General features: G+C 38.2%; 1 protein-coding gene across 1 annotated transcript; it reads right to left on the bottom strand.

Moving 5' to 3' along the window:
• Window positions 1-665: 665 nt before the first annotated feature.
• On the bottom strand, window positions 666-18,696 carry ARL6IP5 (ARF like GTPase 6 interacting protein 5). The gene is made up of 3 exons (XM_039851598.1): window positions 18,402-18,696; window positions 4,334-4,551; window positions 666-2,254 (listed from the first exon to the last, which is right to left on the bottom strand). Exons 1-3 carry the CDS (start codon window positions 18,575-18,577, stop codon window positions 2,082-2,084), a joined length of 567 nt encoding a protein of 188 aa, XP_039707532.1. The 5' UTR covers window positions 18,578-18,696; the 3' UTR covers window positions 666-2,081.
• Window positions 18,697-19,517: the final 821 nt, after the last annotated feature.

Raw genomic sequence — 19,517 nt, forward strand, 5'->3', positions numbered from 1 at the left:
CACCTCCCTTGTGCGGACCCAGCCTGGATGTTTTTATGACATCCTAGTGATAGCAAACCTTGTGCAATGTTGACATCCGACTAATACTATGAGGAGACAAAATAATGAAAATAGTTTTTCCAAAGATAACGAAATATATAACATCTGCATTTAACCACTGATTTGAGTGCATCCTTAGAAAATTGAATGTAATAAAAAGCCAGGACATTTTTAGAAATTGTTTGCTCTCTACTTTGTGTGAATTTTTATATAAGCACCATTTTATGAGTTATATAAAATGTTATAAAGAAAAAATGTAATAATTTATAGTATTTACATGCTACATTTTTCTATTATTATCCTTCCAGAATTGACCACTATTAGTACTTATAATGAGTATATTTTTAAGATTCAACTTGTCACTTTCTCCAAGTTTATTGTGTTTAGTCAGCAGAAATTAGCATGTAGAAAATAGGACTAAAGTTTGTATAAACCCATGTCAGGTTTAGAAAGAATCCTATTGGAATTCAATTTTATTCTGGCTGGAAATACTAAAGCTTTATTTTATAGTATTTGAAACACAAGGTGAGTGTTTGCTGTATAGTATACCCTCATCATTTGTAGGGCTGTCACTGAGTTTCTCAGCTACTTAACACAGATGTGCATTAAACAAAGTCTCACAAAAAACCTTTGATAAGTTTTATTCTTCATATTTGGGTAAGAGTACAACTCCTAGACCATGTCTGTGAAGTCATGGTGGTATCACTGTGCTAGTAGGTTGGCTGGGAAAATATAAGAAAAATCAGGAGCAGCATGTTCTATTGCTTATTCTAGGACATACAGAGTCTCTTCAAGAAGTACTGTTCCAATTGTCTTCATAATTAAATGTAAGAGAAACCTAAATGTTTTCTATTCATCTATGAAATCATTCAAATGGCAAGCAAAACACATGTATAATCTATTTCTAAACACATGGGAAATGAAAGGATGAAAGTAACAATATATAAACATATGCTATCTTAATTCTAATGTCTATCTATAAAAACATGGTTGTAACAACTGCTATCTAAAAGTTTTATGAACTGCAGAAACCGGTGATCACTCCTATTTTCATTCCCATTTTTAAAAGTCGTTTTGCTTGGTCATCTAAAGGTGCTTTTCAGATTTCAAAAGATCAGATATTATTGTCCTCTTTGTGCCCCTAAGGAATTAATAACATACACATTCATTTTTTTCTTCTTTCTAAATGTTCCAGTTAAAATTAAACAATGAAAAAATATAGGAAACATTATCTTGGACACCTTTTTGTTAAAACAACAAAAAATGTGCAATATAAACAGAACTCGTTTTATTTGTTTGTTTGTTTTTAACAAGACGTAAAGAGCAATACAGATTACACAGCTGTCACCTCCTTAAGGAAGATGACATTCAGTTTGCAACAAATACCTGCTAGTGAAAACACATTACTAGCATTTCAAAAATTTACAAAAAATTGACAAAATATTCTCCTAAACAGCTATTTTTATATTTGTAAACAAAATATAAACAACTGGTTTATCCCATTTCCACTGCACGTCAGATAGGAGGCAAGGTGATAGAGATCATTTCTGATTTTAAAAGAATAATAAAAACTATACTCCACATACTACAATCCTGGGGAATATCTTTGGAGGAGGATGCTGGAGGGGATTAAACAGGCAAATGCATGACATCAGCTACTTTAACAGTCTTTTTTCATTTACTCATATTGCCTTGACACTTAATAATGACTTTTTTCTCTACAAGATAACAGTATCATTGCTGTACAATCCACAATTCTTTTATTTTCTTTTATTCCCCTAAAAATATGTGTGCTCCATTTCCTACCAGTTTTCATAAATGTAGTTGAAACTTCGACATACTAGGAGGGTGGTTTCTTTCAGTTTCTGAGGCCTTCTTCTATAACATCAGAGATATTAACAGTTTGGCCTACACATGCATGATGCCATAGATCGTTGGATGGTATGTGCACCTCCTATTTCAAAATTACAAACGGAAAGTAGGTCTGGACAAGGGCAAACTGCAATTCGACTTCTGCAGCCCTATCACCAAGTCAACTATGTTTATTCCTTCACTTTACTGATATAGTCAGTGAGTTTGCTGATGTTTTCTTCCTGCTGTTCCAGGGCATCCAGGACAATGCCCATTGGTGTCCTCTTCAAACCTATGACCTCCATTTTATTCTCCAGTTTGTTCTTGAGGTTTCGAAGTCTCAATGATGCATGGATAAACATCACTACAAAGAAGTGAAACATGGTTAGCACCAAAGCAACAGCTATCTTTCTCCACATCAACATTATACTCCCTGTCTTCCCACTTTTAGAAAACTGCCTTAGGTATAGTCCAGTCTGATTCTCTAATTGGTTCAAATCCTCAAATGGATCCTTGGACTTTATATAAGTTTTATATAAGGCTCTTTGTCAAGTCATACATAGTTTCTTTTTTGTGTGAAAGCATTGTATTCAGCAGGCACGACCATAATCTGGCAACCACACTCTTTCCACCTCACATCGACATTGCCTTTTAGCTGCTACATAAAGGCCCTGACATTCAAAGCTAATCAACGTGATTCCAACCTGCATAAAAATCAGCCTTACACAAAGTTTCTAGAAAGGAACTCATGTTCAATTCAGGGATTATCTGTACTTTGTTCTCTACAAAAAGCATGTGGTGAAGTCCACCTAGGAGGTGAAGTCCACCTAAAAGGAGGTTTTTCCAATGTGTTGGATATAGATTTATAGATAAAAACTAAAGTCTTTATAGATTTGATGTACCCTCGCGTTCCCCAAATTTGCTTCATCACTGAGAATTACTCAAGCTTGTTAAGTAACAGAATCCGTGGCCCGTCTCCTAGACCAGAACCTTAAAGGAATGAGCCTGGAAATCTGTGTTTTAAACATGCAGCCCAGGTGATATATACTAGTGATTTTTAAACTTCTGTGTACATACAAATCACCTGGTGAGCCTGTTAAATAAATTCCCAGTATCCATCCCCCACACTCCCCAAATTCAGACTGAGGTAGGGCTCCGTAATGTAAAATTTTAATACTCACTCTGGATGATTCTGACACAAGTGATCTAGGACTCTCATTCTGAGAAACACTAATGCTCATTCTACCTGAGGTTCCCAATCTAGACTGGCCATTAGAAACATACGAGATTTCTAAAAATATACATTCTTTGGCCACCACTGAATTCTTTGACTCACAGAATCAAGATCTCCAAGAAATGTGGCTAAAAATTTTATATCTTTAAAAAGCATCCTGGATGATTCTCACAAGTATCAATGTTTGGGAATCAATGATCTTGTCTCGTTTCCTTATTTTATAGATGAGTGAACTACAGCCCATTCAGGATACCTGATCCAAATCACATGGCTGGTTTCTAGCTAGTCTAAGAATAAAAATCAACACCCGTGACTCTCTACCTATGACACATTTCATCATACTGGCCTGTCTCAGGCTCTGATGTGGAAAGGTACTAACTAAAGTTAACGAGATGTGTGTCTTAGCAGAATCACTGAAATACTAAGCCTCTAGCACGTAAGGAAAACTCGAAGACTATTTTAAAACATATGAATTTGCTGATTCAAATATTTTGCAGTGTGGGATTCATCAACAAATATTCTGGGTTTATTCTAACACAACCCCAAACAAGTAATTGATTTTATTTAATGGAATAATGAACAAGTGAACTGCTATTAAAAGTTAAAGGGATGTTCCTGTCACTTAATACACTAGAATTTTAATCAGATTTCTGATGAGACTGAAATTTTATCTTTTCTCTATTTCCGGCTTCATGTGTTTGGGATCTCAGTAAACAATGCATGTAAAACTTAGAAAATATCTAGTTCTCTTTGCCAGAATCTGAGGACTTGATATCTATATTCTGGGTCAATTATTTGTATAGGTTTATAAAACTTTTGACACGAATAATAATCTTCTCAGTAAGCAGATAGTAAGTAGTTTACTTCCAAATGAAATACATTCATCCCTGTGTCAGGACTGTATGAATGGCACTTAAAGATTGAGAGCAGACTCTACTATCAGACAAATCTGGAATCCAATGCAGGCTATGCCAGTTTCTTGCTGCGTAACTTGGGATTTCTGGGGGTTTTTTTGTTTATTTTTGTGTCCCCAGAAGAGCGTGCCCAGTACATACTTGTGGAATTAATGGACTACTTATCAGAACTTGACCTGCTAGTTCAGAAAATTCTGATAATTTTGCAGACATGCCAATACACATAAGAAACAAGTAATGCAATTCATTTCCACATTTTTTTAGATGTAAGAAAAGTCAACTCAGATTTACTTACACAACAAAGGAAAAGTGATGCCAAACACAAAGACCATGACCCCTCCAAACATGGATATGAGGAAGTAGCTAGCCAACATGACCACCATGACAAAGGCTGTGGGGTATTGCTTCTTCATGCGGCGAAGGATGTCTTTATTGTGGGCTGCCCACACAAACCCCGTGAACACGAGCACCACCACAATTCCTCCGAGGATCATGTTGAAGGGGCTCAGGAACCTGGAATATGGGGAACAAAAAAGGGGGCTAGGTCAATAGTAGTAGTAGCAGGAAGAGGAAGATGAGAAAGGGGAGGAGGAGCAAAAACAAGTAGTGAGTACTTACTAAGCATGTTATCTAAATTGCCTCATTTAATCTTCAGAACCTGCTGAGGCAGATACTACTCATTCATTTCTCCAAAGAAGAAATTTAAGAGAACAGTTGAGAAAATCATAGAGCTAAGATTCACACCTAGATAATTTGACTCCCACAAAACTCATCAGACCATCTTATTGGAGGCCCACAATTTTCAAAGACTTCTGAAATTTAAGAGACCCCCTCGTTTGGAGGGGCTGTGTTTAGCTTTCATTCATCCTGAGTTTTAGTACACATTAGATTGTATTTACTGAGCTCTAAGAGGTTATTTAAACCCTCACAGAAACTGCCATGATAGATGAATGTAGAGTAGAGGTCACACAATGGCCTCCTTGGGGTAGATCCAGTCTACAGTCAAATTTGTGTTTGAACTGTACAGTGTTTTAAAAAACTTTTATTTGAATCCCAATGTGTTAAAAAAAAAATCCATAAAACTTGAGATTTCTTCCTTCTCCTGAAAACAAGAAAATCTAACACTAGGCCCACTTTCCCATGCGTCAACAACTTGCTGGAGCACCTTCTCATTCAGATAGAACAAATGTTCTCCATTTAGCCCCAGTCCCCACTACTATCTACTGCATCTCTGACACAGAGGCCCCAATGAGCTGCCATTAATCATTGTTTTTCTAATAGCTGGCCTGCTTCTCTGTCTTATGTAACTGGCCCAGCCATAGAGGTATTTGAGTTTATGGCTCCTGGCATACAGAGTCCATTATAATTCTTTAAAAGGGCCCAGAGTAACATTAGGAGATAGGTTATCAAACGAGGTTTCCAAGCACAGAGCTTCCAGATTCATTGGTACCTGAGCCAAAGGTTACACTACTGTTGATAATGGGGAAATACATTATAAAGAGGAAATTTAGACCAAGTATTTCAAAAGCAAGAATGACTGGGCATTGTAGCCCTCACCTCCACCCCAAACCACTGTGTATATAAAACCTTTAATGATACATCTGTGGTGAGCAAGCACAACAAATTACTAATTCTTCACCCTCACAAGAGGCTAACGAGCATTTTACTTGGGAAAGACAAAAACAGTCAGTGTGTTTTCATCATCTCTGAATATAAACATGACTGATTTAGAAATGAAGGACAGAGAAAGAAAGGATAATGGAAGGCGATACCAAGAGCTTACTGTCTCTGAAATAGAGCAGATGAAAGATTCATACTCATGTTTTGATTCATATATAGAATAACTAAGATTTTAAAAAATCTCTTGAAATATTAGCTGATTCTGCCTCCTGAAACATGAAAGTTATTTTTAAGTAGTTTCAAATAGGAGTGAAACTATTTTATCATAATGGGTGAAATCAGGGGTATAATCAATGTCAAATTGCTTTGAAAAAGGTAAAAATTTCTATTTAAATGCATGGAATTAAATAGTGGTAAGGGTAGCAATACATAATTTAAAATTAAACCCTATAATAATAAAATGCTTATTTCACTCAAAACTCTTGCAAATACTTATTCCCTTCAAGGCAATAAATCCCCTCCTCAGAATAGAGTCTAAGGAAATAAATAAAAATGCAAAGATTGAATTGCAACGGTATTCACATGAGTGGAATTTATGGTTAAAAACTTTTAGAAATAACCTATATGGCCATGACTTTTTGAAAGCTGAAGTATACTTAATAATATGGGAAGACTTTAATAATATATTGAGTGGGTAAAAGCAATTATAATATATTCTCTCCATTAGGTAGATTTATTGTATACGTTATACGGCTCAGAAGTAGAAAATTTTACAATTAGCGTATAATTTTGTATTCGGAAATAAAATGAACATATAAAAAAAGAAAATGTAAAAGCAAATGCTCCTCAGCCCCAGGCCCCAGGATTGGCACAGGCCGACTACAACAGTCCATCTTTACTTCCATCACCTCTCCAATAGTGCAGTTACATCAGTGCAATTTCAATTCAAATACCACAGCGAAGTTGTCCTATTCTCACTCAAACCTTGGTTCCCTGCCCATTCTCCAGATCTTCTGCAGCCAAAGTGCACCGCCGGGCCCCGCCCGCCCGCTCTGCTTGCTCCCCCAAGCTTTCCCAACATCCAGCACATGCGCTCTTCTGTCTGTCCCCCTTCTCTCCAGTTCTTTGTTATCTGGGTCTAGTTAGTTTCTCTGTTCTTTTTTCTTTACTTGTCTTTTTAAAATTTTATATGGGTTATAGCCTGTCTCCCGATTTAACTCCAGAATTGGTCTGAGAAAGACAAAAATTTTCTAATAGACCCAGGAAAGGGAAAAATTGGACAGAACGAAAACAAAATCCTCTTTAGCAAGTGGTGGGGAGACTAGGTGGAGAGACCCAGAAATTCTCACAGATTAATACATCCCATTCCCAGCACTAAAAAGAATCTCAGGAAAATAACACCAAAGATTACAATAGTTAGACTGGGTAGTACTATCACGAATAGTTTATTCTCATTTGCTTATTTATATTTTCATATTTTTTCAATAGCTATGTATTACTTAGATATTTAAAAATTGATATTTAAAAATGAGCAAATGAAAGTGGGAAAAGGAACCTGAAAGAAACAAAACCTTTTACCTCGACGTTGACCCATCCCAGAATTTCTGAGCTATAAAGAAAAGCAAAGACCAACATTAACTCAAAGAACCAGAGTGGAGGGTTCAAGTTTAAGGAAAATCCTTTACATAAAATATAAATGAGATGGTTGGTTAGCAGCAAAGTGTCAAAGTCTTCTACTAAGTTGTTTCCAGAATACCTATTAAAATAATTCATGAAGCGAGCATGTAATAAAATGCATGCTAAGCTTTTTCATTTTCCTCAGGACAAGTAAAGTAGACATCTGGGTTGAATTTCTAAATAAAGACAAGGACAGATATTTCAATAACTATATATGGTGCCAGGTGGGTACTAGACTAATCAGGGGATCACTTTGTAAATTATGTAAATATCTAACCATTATGCTGTATGCCTGAAACTAATATAAAATACTATTGAATGTCAACTGTAATTGATAGAAAGAAAAAAATAAAGACAGACAGACAGCCAAGGACAAAGAACAATGAAAAATCCAGGCCTAACTCAAGCAATTCCAGATTTGCTTTTCACCTGTTCCTGTTGCTCATGCTCAAAGGAAAAGAAAAGAGCAGAGTCCTATAGAACTGGTTTCAGTTTACAACACACCCAGCCACAATCTATAATTAGAAAGTAACTAAGTTTCTAAACTGGAAAAAATGAACCAAGTTACTCAGAGTAGAAATGATTTTCTTTCTTATTCTGCTTACCAGCAATTCAATTCTAAGAAATGGTAAAATGCATACCACTTAAATGCCCTGGCACCTGCCTGCGCTGGAGCAAATAAAACAAACACACCAGAGAGAGGGAGAAGGAGAGCAGCAGAGAGGGAAAGAGGAAAAGAGAGAACATAATTTTTTGTCCTTGGTGGAGATAGGACCTAGTTTCACAAATAAAAAACATTAAGTATGTTTTTCCATTGTGAGATAAAAATAAAAACATGTACCTACATATATATATATTCACATAAATAAATGAATAAATAAATAGTTGAAAATCCTAGTGGAATCATTGATGGTTATAAAAAGGCTTAGAATTCCACCACAGAAGCCTGTAGCAGTCTTGAAAAATGAAGTGGTTGCGTCCCATTACATAGATGAATAAGCTAAGCTCCTGAGAAGTGATGAAATGTACTCAAAAGGATCCAGGGGAGGAAAAAAGGTGCCTGTTGATGTAATTATGACAGTAATTCACAATATAACCTGTTCTGTATTGTTAACCAGACTCAGTAATTTCTTCCCAACCCCCAAACATTCTAAGTAACCCCATTCTTCCAGTTGGGGTAAGCAAGTGGGATCGTTCTGGGAAATCCCTTAGCTTTCTTGTTTCTCTCTCTCTGAAGGAAGGTGGTTATTAGTGGGTGTGAACACATGCCTTAAACTTGCCAACATGATTCAGCTAACTATAGTTCCAGCCTAAGCTGCGGAAGGGAAAAAAATCTTGGCCAATCACAAAATTTTAGAGCTGATTGTTACCTTGAGAACTTGCCTCATTCTACAGGAAAAGTAAGTTAAGGAACAGAGAAGTTAATGAGTTTGTCCCAAGGCCACCAGATGCAAAGTTGGCGATAAAAGTTTACCAAAACTGAGATCCTCAGATAAACTCAAGCTCACTTTTGGTAACTCCTTTCATGTTACAATGCCAATGAAAATCACTGAAGCAGTGAAATATTTCCTGAGCAGCAGAAGCAGTTTTCATAGAGTTCCAATTTTCTAACCCAAAAAGCTATTTTCGCAGTTTGGTTCCTGAGGAAGCCTGACTCACCAAGAAAGTGAGGAACAATTTACCCACAGTGGACTTCTCCAAATTGGTGTTTTTCTATAACAGCCAAAGGGATCACTGCAAATATGAATCCATCCATCCATTTTCTCACTTCTCATTGCTCTTAGAGTAAAAACAGAACTCTTTACACATTCTACCAGGCCCTGTAGGCTCTGGCCCCTGCCTGCCCCTGTAGCGAAGTCCACAGCATACAACTGTGTAGTTTGGACCTGGGCCAAGGAAAGCTGGCTGAGGGGGAAAGTGGGCCTGAAATCCAGGCCACACTTGATTTGCCAAGCCCACAGTTTGGTGTAGGTTACATCTGCTAGGAGTACGTAAGGGTGCTTTTAATAATTAGTATGAGGGAGCCCTGAAAGATAGCAATCGCTCTGCCTGCCAGCTTTCTCAGACCATCTTCTCCTAATTCTGCACTCCATCCATTGGGGCTTCTAATGACCTCTAGAACTCCTCCTGCCTCCAGCCACGAGAGGCTTGTGCACAAGCTGTTCTCTTTACCTGATTCACTCTTACCTCCTTCAAATCTCAGCATAATCAGCCTTTTCTCAATCTCTCTGACCAGGTCATAGCACCATATGCCTCTTCATTATAGCACTTACCCCTGGGGCAGTTTTACATTTATCTGAATGAGTATTGGATGAACATCTTTGTCTCTCACTAGAGATTAAGCTCCATGAGGGCAGGGCTTGAGATTTTCTTCCCAGCACCTAGCACAGTACAAGTATTCAATAAATATTCATCAAAAGAAAGAAAAAAAACTAAGTAAGAATCTAACATATTTTCATGTTATTTAAATAAGCCCAGCAACTTTCTACGGCCACAAATTAAGAGATGTGAGATCTGTCTTGGACAAATCACTATTATTCTCATTGTACACTAAATATTACTAGAGAAATAGTCCCCGTCTTTGTGCCTTCACAGAGCTGTGATGAAGGAAACACATAGCAAAGCAAAAATAGGAAAAATCATCTAAACTCCTACACAAATATAAGAGATAACTATTACGATATAATCAGTGAGATTTGTAAATTTTGTCACTAGAGTAGGCTGGGGGCCAGGAGGGAGAGTGGGTCCTACAGACCTGTCCAAATAGTCCCCGCTTGCTCTTTGATACCTCAGATAACCCCAACAGTCTTCTTGGGGTATTTTGGTTTCCTAACATGGACTTTTGTCCTGGCAAGAACTGTTTCTGACTGTAAAGTATAAATGTAAATGTTCAAACCAGTTTTGACTAAATGTGATCAGTGTCTCCTGGGCCTAATGATTACCAGCAATTAGGTGGGACAGGAGCCTGTCTCTTGTCACAGAAAGGTCATAGTAACCTAATCTTGAGGTTTTCCTACCCAAACGAATTGCGAAGTCCCATGCTATTTACTGCATACTCACTGTTTACTGAAACCTATTCCCCTGTGTTATTTGCACAAACTAAACACATCCAAATAATCCACTGTCTTGGCAGCCATTTACATCCATAGTAAAACACCTTATGAATCTCCAGGTTTTCTTTTGCATGTATCAAGCTAATTAATTACTTGTTTTATTTTTAACAAACAACAGGTTGGACATGGGTTAGAAGTCATATTGCTCATATTCGCCACAGTGACAGAGCTTCAAATAACAGTGTACCAGGCTCTGGTTATACTGCAACAAATCCTTTTTAAACTTTTTATTATGGCAAATTTCTAGCATGCAAAGGAAGAGAGAATGGTACAACAATCCCTCATGTATACTCATCATTTCCTTCAACAATTAAGAACACATGTTTACTCTCACAAGAAATGCTTTAGAACTGAAGTGGAAAGATATCTGTTTACAAACTGTTCTTTCTGAACACTTTTAGTAGAATAAATTGTCACATTACAAGTTCTTATGAAACTGTGGAAAGAAGACAGGAGTTGGACATATGCTAATGAGCTTGGTGACAGATAAATTCCCTTCCTACAAGCAGTTTCCCGTCTATTTACTTCCCACTAACACCCAATTTCTGCAGTCCCTTTTGTTCCTCTGAGACAAAGAGAAGCTGTACTGATAGAATATGAAGCAGATCTATGGTAGGATTAGAAATAGGAACCCAAACCCCAGTTTTCTACTTCAGATGGGCTTTCTGCCTTCCAGGTTTCTCCATTAGCACATGCTCCATGGGAGGGAGGGCCAGGAAATCTTATATATTTATGGTAAATGCCTGCAGAATGGAGAAGCAGTCTTCAGGTTTTGTTTAAGATCATGGGCATGAAAGCATTTATCCAAAAGGAAAATAAGACATTTCCAAAAGTGCTGATAAATTTGGTATTAAGTGGATAGGTTCGAGTCCATCTTGTAGAATTAGATTTCCTATATGGACCCCTAATAAGTTGATTGAGAGCTTTTGCTCTCTAAGAAAGGGGCCAAGAATCCAAAATATGCTCATTTATTTTGCACATTTATCTAGAAACCACTGTAAATCCTTACGTAGGAAAAGAGGACAGAAACTACAAACCTCGGGCTGACAGTGGAAAGGAATATTAAAAAAAAAGTGTGTGGGGAAAAGTCAAGAAGAACAAAGTATCAGAAGATGATTTAATAGAAGGCTATCCTTATCAGATGACAAATTTTGAAATTAAAGCTATATTAAATGTTAATAGACCTCTTAAAGTTCTGTACTCAACACATAACCCACCAGAGGAAGACATACACCAGCATGCCACATGCTCTGTCAAATGTGCAAATAAAGGGATATGAGAGGGCAGAAAGATATTAATTCTGGGAGGATTTGGGAAGGCTTAGTGAATTTGTATTCCTGCCTGTAATCTCGGGGCTTACACAGTGTCTGGCACAAAGTAGGTGTTCAGTAAATATTTCTTCAATTGAGTGGAGGGCGAGAATGAGTAAACTTTCATAACCCTTTCCTCTGTCCACATACTAAATGCCTCTTCCGTTCTCAACATCTGAGAATTTTGGAATTTGGAATCATAATGCACAAAGGAGATCAAGTAAGTCAGATTAAAAATGATGCATGTTTATTTAGTTGTATATTTCTGTCTTCTTGCTATACTCGTATAAAAATTATTGTGTTCACTGTTGTCTTGCTGCCCTTCTAGACTCTAACTGCAATGAAGGCAGGAATCATAGCTGTCTTATTCTCTACTGTATCTTCTGGAACAGTGCCTGAGAAGTTGGTAAGTGCTTCATATACTTTGTGGAGTGAATGAAGGAAGCAACACAAATAAGAATAATATTGTAGAACTGGTGTTGAAGCTGATTAATCTAAAAAACATTTCCACTAGTTTTTTAGCATAAACAGGCTAATTAATTTCATATGTTTTAATACATTTCCATCTAGAGCATCCCAGGGCTCTCTTATTCTTTTCTTCCTCTACTAACTAGAAACTTGATTTTTCATCCTTGTGGCAAAAAAAAAGAGAAGAAAAGAAAAGAAAAGAAAAGAAATCTAACCATTTCTTAACACTAGGTACCGGTAGCATAACCCTAGAACATATTATGGGACCACACTCATTTTGAAAAGATTAAAGCAATGATCTTTTCAAACAGAATTACCAGCCTTCCAGAAAGTCCTTTGCATCTCAAACAACTGAAAGCATAATGTGGCAAGTTTACTTTCTAGCCTCTGGCAACAGGCCAAATGTGATGAGGTACTTTCTAAAAAAATACGGGCTCTTATCATTAGCAGCTACATTGTGCATTCTTAAAAGGGAGACATGAATGTACACAATTGAGAATAACTGTCTTTTTCTAACTGGAGATGCAATAGAGGTGTTTATATGTTTGAAAATTCTGTGTGTGGTTGCTGCTTCTGATGCTGTGCCAGAAAATATGAGTTCTGGTGGCAGGAAGAGATTTGTGAGAATAAAACAGGCAAATAATACATATGTTGTGAGAGTCACCTATTCAGTTGAAATTGGTTCATTTGAAGCTTTAGAATATTTGCAATATGATTTAATGGAAAAGTATTTCACTTCATATCAATAAAAGAAGCTGCTAAAAAAAAAAAAAGAAAAAAGCTACTATTAGCCGCTTCGGTTTCAATTGGCCTTGTGATCTCGAGCTTTTTGTTATTGTGAAGTTGGGGAGTTGGATGGGATTAGTACTTTTCAACTTCAGCTTGGGGGTGTATATCAGAATAAACTAGGGTGTTGAGATGAAGCTTAGATGCCTGGATTCAGGTAAGAACTCTATATTTAGAATCTCTGAAGATGGCACCTGGGCATATAGGTATACTTATTTAAATTTTCTTGGAACCAGACGACTTACTAAATTTTAATGTGCCTGTGAATCACCCGAGTCTTGTTATATTCTGACTCAATAGGTCTGAGGCCTGAGATTTTACATTTCTAACAAGCACCTAGGGTGAAAGATGCTGCTGTTCCATGGCCCACAATTTGGGTAGATTTCTCCAGCTCAAATCTTTTGGCATTCTATTAAGCACATAGAAACTCCTGTCCATAACTAGAATGTATCACATGCTTAGTACTTAAATTGCAAGTGCTACTAGGTGTTGCCTTTGCTTTTCACTTTAAAAATAGAGGCACAGACTTCTATTGCTATATGTGATGTAAAAAGAACATCTAGTGCCAAGATGTCGAGTGTCAAGTGTGTAGAAAGTAAATCATGTCCTCTTCAATCTTACACATCTCTCTTATCTTGATTTAAAGGACGCAAAGCCATTTTCAGTAAAACACATCACCTAGCTTGTTGTTCGTGTTATTCCTTCTGAGTCATTCAATCTCTTCTGAAGTGATGCCTGAATTTCAAAAGGAAACTCAAGTCTTCAAGGGAAGCAAAATTTTACAAACAATGTAAGTTGCAATAATGACAAAACCACTAAAGTGTATTTATCATTTAATACTTCTGCCTACGAGAATACACAAGTTGTGAGAATTTTAAATATGCTGGTAACCTAGGATTTAATACAATAACACTAACATTTGAGTGTTGTTATTTGCTAGACCTTAATGTGCTTTAGATTAAGTCATTTAATTCCTATTTTATAGCAGTGGAACTCAAGAGCAAATGAACTTTTAAGCAGAAAGCCAAGAAAAACAAATGTCAGAATTCTGTCAAAAAATAAAAAGACTGAGTCTGTGGAGCCAGTAAAGTCTCCAAGGCAGACTAATAAAAGAATGATAGCCCAACAATCAATAAATTAAGGAAAATGATCAAAGCTATGTAAAGCTTCAAATCCACTCCATTCTTACGTTTGAAAAGTCAGGAGCTAAAGTCAAGTTGCTTTGCTATTAATTGCTAAGAATTCTTTTCGTAACTTGTTATAAAGCAACTTGAATTTCATGAAGACAATGCTGAAGAATCATCACAATTTTTTTGGCAGTAAAGTAGTGGTTCTGAATCACGATCACGGGAGATTTTGATTCCCAGGGGACATTCGACAATGTCTGCAGACATTTTTGATTGTCACAACTTAAGGAGAAGGGGCTGCTGACATTCAATGAGTAGAGAGTAGGGGTTTTGCTAAACATCCTACAACACACATGACAGCCCCCACAACAGAGAATTACACAAGCCAAAATGTCAACAGTGCTGAGGTTGAGAAGTCTTGCCAGAGAGTAGTTCATCAAAATTCTACAAGAGCAATATGAATTAGTCTGAATTGTAACTTTTTTAAATTGATTTTTTACACACTATGGTAATCTTAACCAATATGTAGCAGGTGATGTCAGTTAGAATCATTTTAGGAGCATGTCGTTATTATGTACCGGCATGCTGCTATGTGCTTCAAAATAATTTTTCCCATCAAATAAATTAAAAGTTGCCCCTGAGATTATGTTGAGGCCTTACAGTTCATTTATTTACTTTTTTCACACACCAGCTAAGCATCTGCTATATAGGTCTCAGGGATACAGAGAATAAAAATAACAATAACAATAGCAAGAAAAAAATTACAAAGAAAATGCACAGTCTCTGTTCTCAAGGAGTCTATAGTCCAGAGTGGAGGCAATTTAAAAGCCTGTGGGGTATGTACCAGGAAAGATACAGGCATAGGTGTGGGACCCAATTAACACAAGAGAGTGAGGGACAAAGGGATAATGTTTCCTCAAAAAGATGGTACCTAAGTTGAGTCTTGTAGGAAAAGCAGGAGGAGGTGAGTAAGATGGAGACTAGAGTTTGGATGGATACAGCTGCTGGAATAAAGATACTATTATATTTCTCAGTAATCTCTATGGCAACACCAACAATGATAAAAATAATAAGTAACATTTGTGAAGCAAAATTTGGGGCTGGACATTGTTCTAAGGGACCTGACTATATTAACTCAGGTACTACAATTAGTCAGTCTCATTTCACAGGTGAGGTAGCTGAAGCACGGGGTGGTTCAAGTGACTTCCTCAAGGTCACATGGCTAGTGACTGGCAGTTGGGATTTAAAATTTACCTAATCTGTCTCTGGTGCCTAAACTCTTAACCACTACCCTATACTACCTGAAGAGTCAGAAGATATGGCAACTGTCTTCAGCAAGGGCTATTAACTAAGAGACTTACTCATAATTAATCATAGTAGAACTACTAAGTGGAAGTCATGTGCCTGGTAAACCATGCTGTTAAGATGAAGATCAAACTTCTGAACATGGATTATCGGGACTTGTTTAATCAGGTCCCATACACAGATTTATCTATACTCTAATCTCTCTTAATCTTCACCTTGGTACAGGCAGCCCTTTCCAGTATTTTTGGAGCTAGATGATATCCTCTTGGTCTTCCATCTCCCTTCCTGCAATCTTGAAAAGCAGGTCTTCTATACCCTCCCTCAAGCAGGTTTTCCACACAGGAGCATTCAGAGTTGAGACTAGAGCTCTCCAACAATGCCCTGGAGGCCCCTCCTCACCAGCAGTTGATGGAACCATTGAATAACAACCTTTGAACACAGTCCTTTTCCCAATAAACAACCAGGCCACATTTTCATACACATTCTACCAAGATAAATGAGAAACTATCAAATGCCAGTAGAGGATTCGGATAAACAGCCTCCAGGACCTCTACAACCCACCCACCTACTGACATCACCAAATGAGGAGAGCTCTCTTAGAATGAGAAATATTCCAGAATCAGCTAAGGTCCCTGACCCTGAAGATACTTGGTTTCTCCTAGCTTTAAGAGAATAACTCTAGACTTCATGACTCATAGAGAAGGAAGATGGCACAATAGTTAAAAGCATAAGTCTCGCTGTGACTTTGAGCAAGTCACTTAACCTCTCTAAGCTTCAAGTTTAATAAAAATAATACAATAATAATAATATTGGGTTTTACGAGGGAATACAGTAAATTACTTAGCAAAGAATTTAGCACACAGAACACTAAAAAATGTTAGCTTTTATTATTGTTAGATTATAAAAAAAAAGAAAAGGGCAATTTGTGGAAAAAACTACAGACTGTGTTTGTAGACAAAGAAAATATTAAATTTTTACTGGGGTACAAAGGAAACCTCACATTTTGTACATAGCTTTCAAAACAACTTACAACTTACTGGCCTCTATCGCTTGTAAGTTTTTAAAGCTAAGAATAAAAAAAAAAACATGGTTATTTTTAATGTTTATCTTCAAAAATTTCACTGCCCACCAACATCTTTCATTTGAAAAAGGGAACAGGAAGGGCCAATGCCTCCAAACTGGCTGAGTTAGTGGACCCCATAATGAGGAGCTGGCCTCTGGCCCTCTCTATGAAAAATGGGTTCCATAAAGACAGCAAAAATGCCTGAGCTGTGTTTGGTATGGGCAATACACTTCTGAAAAGCAGTGGTTTTTTCAGCTCATTTGCTTGGTCTGTGTCAAACTTTGCCCTATATCTAAGTTTTTGGGTTACCTTAACAAAATAAAACAAAAACAACAACAAAGAACAAACCCATAACTAGATTGCTATGATATCCTGCTTCCTTCTTTACAAAATGAGAAAAAAGAAAGCAAAACAACAGGTGCGATCCTATTTACGATTCATTTTATTTTAATTTTTTTTTTTTTTTTAGTGTGTCATGAAATAAGCCTTAGGCATAAAGCTAGGGAAAGGTTCAGAAGGCAGCTGCCTCAGGCCTGTCCTACCCTAACTAATTTTAACTTGGCTGCCACTCTAATTCAAGGTTGGCTCAGAGCCCCTGCCCTCTACACACCAAGCCATTCTCAGAGTCTGCAGTTCCTTAAGCAACACATTATGAGGATCTGAGTAATTAATTGTCTATGAAACCCCACAAATGAGTGTCCTTTTCTGCATAGGGGTAACTACTCTGAAGCACACCCAGAGATTGTGAACTCTTTTCCTCTGTGCTGTGTATTTGGCCCTGTAGCTTCTCAAAAACTGCCACGTGCCCTTGGGCCTGAATTCATCTCTGATTGGTCTCGCTGGGCTCCAAGCCTGGATTCAATAAATAAGCCAAAGAATAGCAAACCAACTTAAGAAACCACCCTCTTCGCCCTTTCCCACAAATCTCCAAGTTTGGATTTCTCCTTTCTCCCAAGCTCTTTCCTTCTGTGTTTACTCAAGTAGAAATGTCAGACACTTCTTTAATGGCAAATGAGTTACTTTATAACTTTATAACTGAGGGTAGCTTTTTCTTTAAAGATCCATATGATAAGCGAGATCTAGAATATCACCGCCGCATTCTGTAAAAGTAAGAGAAGCACTCCTTAAAGGGTGAACTACACAAGAGAAGGTGGTTTCTAGCACAGCAAGTGTGCGTGCCTGTGTATAACCTGGGACATTTTTAATATTAAGATTAGGTGTTGAAAAAGCCTTTAATACACAGACTACAGGCTAGAAAGTGTAGAGACAGTGACCACGCCCAGCAACACCTGGAAGAAATAGCGAAAGGACCCCAGCCTTCAATCACACACTGAGAGAAACGCCACCAGGGTACACCCATCCTCTTGCTCCCAAGCTCAGCTCTCCTGTACAGTATGGCAGGCACTAGGCGGAGAAATCCACAGAATGCGTCGCCTCTTTAATACCCTTTCTACACTACCACCCCTAGAAGGCAGAGTCCGGATCCACACCCCGCCGCCCCAACCCTCCCAGGGCGGCGTCCGCCCTAGCTAGCCCCAGGATAAGGTTACACCACTTTCCTTTTAAAAGACAGGGGCGCTACAAATATTTTCCCCAATAACAGCGTAATCGGGGCACAGAGGGAAGAGATATCATTTTTCTTGTCCGTAGTTCGCAACATTTCTTACTCTTAGGGACATCCCTCACGTCTCGGCCTCAGGCGCCGAAAGGAAATGGGGCTCCCCCAGATTGCTGCGGCCTGGATCTGCGAACGAGTTTCCACTGGATTGGCCTCTTGCAGTCGCCAGAGCCGGTGCTGGGCGTGGAGAGCGTTTCTGCATGCCGGGATCTTGTACCCTGAGCCCCCTCCATGCTGCTGCCCACGATCAGTGCCCGGAAGGGAGACCCCACTTACCCCACAACAGAAATCATCATGGCAGCCACCACCAGGTAGTTGGTCTGATAATAGAGCAGATTGCTCACCACGCGGTTGTTCCATTTAGAAATGTCCCTGAAGTCCGGCCGGGCGAAGCGGTCAGAACCTGGGAAGAAATCGTCCCAGGCTCGGAGCGGGGGGATATTCACGTCCATGGCTGGTCTCTCAGCTTCTTGTTCTTTGCCTCTGGAATTTGGCGGCGGCGGCAGCAACTGATCAGCTGAGCTAAGTTAGAGATGACAGCAGCTCTGCCTCTGTCGGCTCTGCGGTTGGAGGGCAGCGAAGCAAAGGAAATTCAAAGCGGGAGGGCGTTTTTCTCTTCTTTACTTCTTGATTGGCTCTAAGTGGTTGGTAACAGGAAAACTGGGGCCCCGCGACAGAGCAAGGGGCAAAATGCAAAATAAAGACGAAATGACAGAAAGAAACCAGCGGAAATCCTCTGTCTGATGCGAGGTGCTGATGCCTTCCCTGGCAAGCCAAATACGATCAGCCCCCGTTAAAAATCCCTCTTCTGTTTAACCTAGGAATGTGTTCTAGACCTTGTGGAAAATTTTTGCAGCTGTTCAGATGCCAGTCTAATTGAAATGGAATGGAAGACAACTATAGTGACACTGGAGGATGAGTTGGTTTTGAAAACTAAGTCGTTACTTACCTCTGCACATCTGAATGTAATTCCCGTGTTTCTGTTTCACCATGAGTCACTATGAATGAAATCGAATTGACAAAATTAGAAAGAAGAACGTGTAGAACGGAGGGGTTGATTTGTTACTTTTCTTCTTTGTTCTCCATCCCTGTTTTCTGAGGGCAGAATTCTGATACAGTGTTCACTCTGGTCATTTCAGCCCTATTTCTGGGCATACTGCTTACATTTGAAAACAAACAATGGTCTGCAGTGAGCTAATTGTTCTGGGCAGAAACATGGATTCCACTCCAAAAGACCTTTCTCAGTTTTATCCTAATATTTGGGGACAACTTTTAATAAAAGAGCACGCAATGCTTTAAATGATAATGTGTAAAGGAGGTCAAATATGTGGTGACAGAAAGAAATCTAACTATGAGAGGTGAACATACAGTGTAAATATATATATATATATA

Source organism: Pteropus medius, unplaced genomic scaffold (assembly GCF_902729225.1).
Source record: "Pteropus medius unplaced genomic scaffold, Ma_sr-lr_union100, whole genome shotgun sequence".
NCBI classification, from domain to species: domain Eukaryota; kingdom Metazoa; phylum Chordata; class Mammalia; order Chiroptera; family Pteropodidae; genus Pteropus; species Pteropus medius.

Coding starts and splice junctions, on each gene's coding strand:
- ARL6IP5 (XM_039851598.1), bottom strand. CDS start 18,577: ATGGACGTGAATATCCCCCCGCTCCGAGCCTGGGACGATTTCTTCCCA. Junction 4,552..18,401: donor ATGATGATTTCTGTTGTGGG/GTAAGTGGGGTC, acceptor CCCATATTCCAG/GTTCCTGAGCCCCTTCAACA. Junction 2,255..4,333: donor CATCACTTTTCCTTTGTTGT/GTAAGTAAATCT, acceptor ACTTCTTTGTAG/TGATGTTTATCCATGCATCA.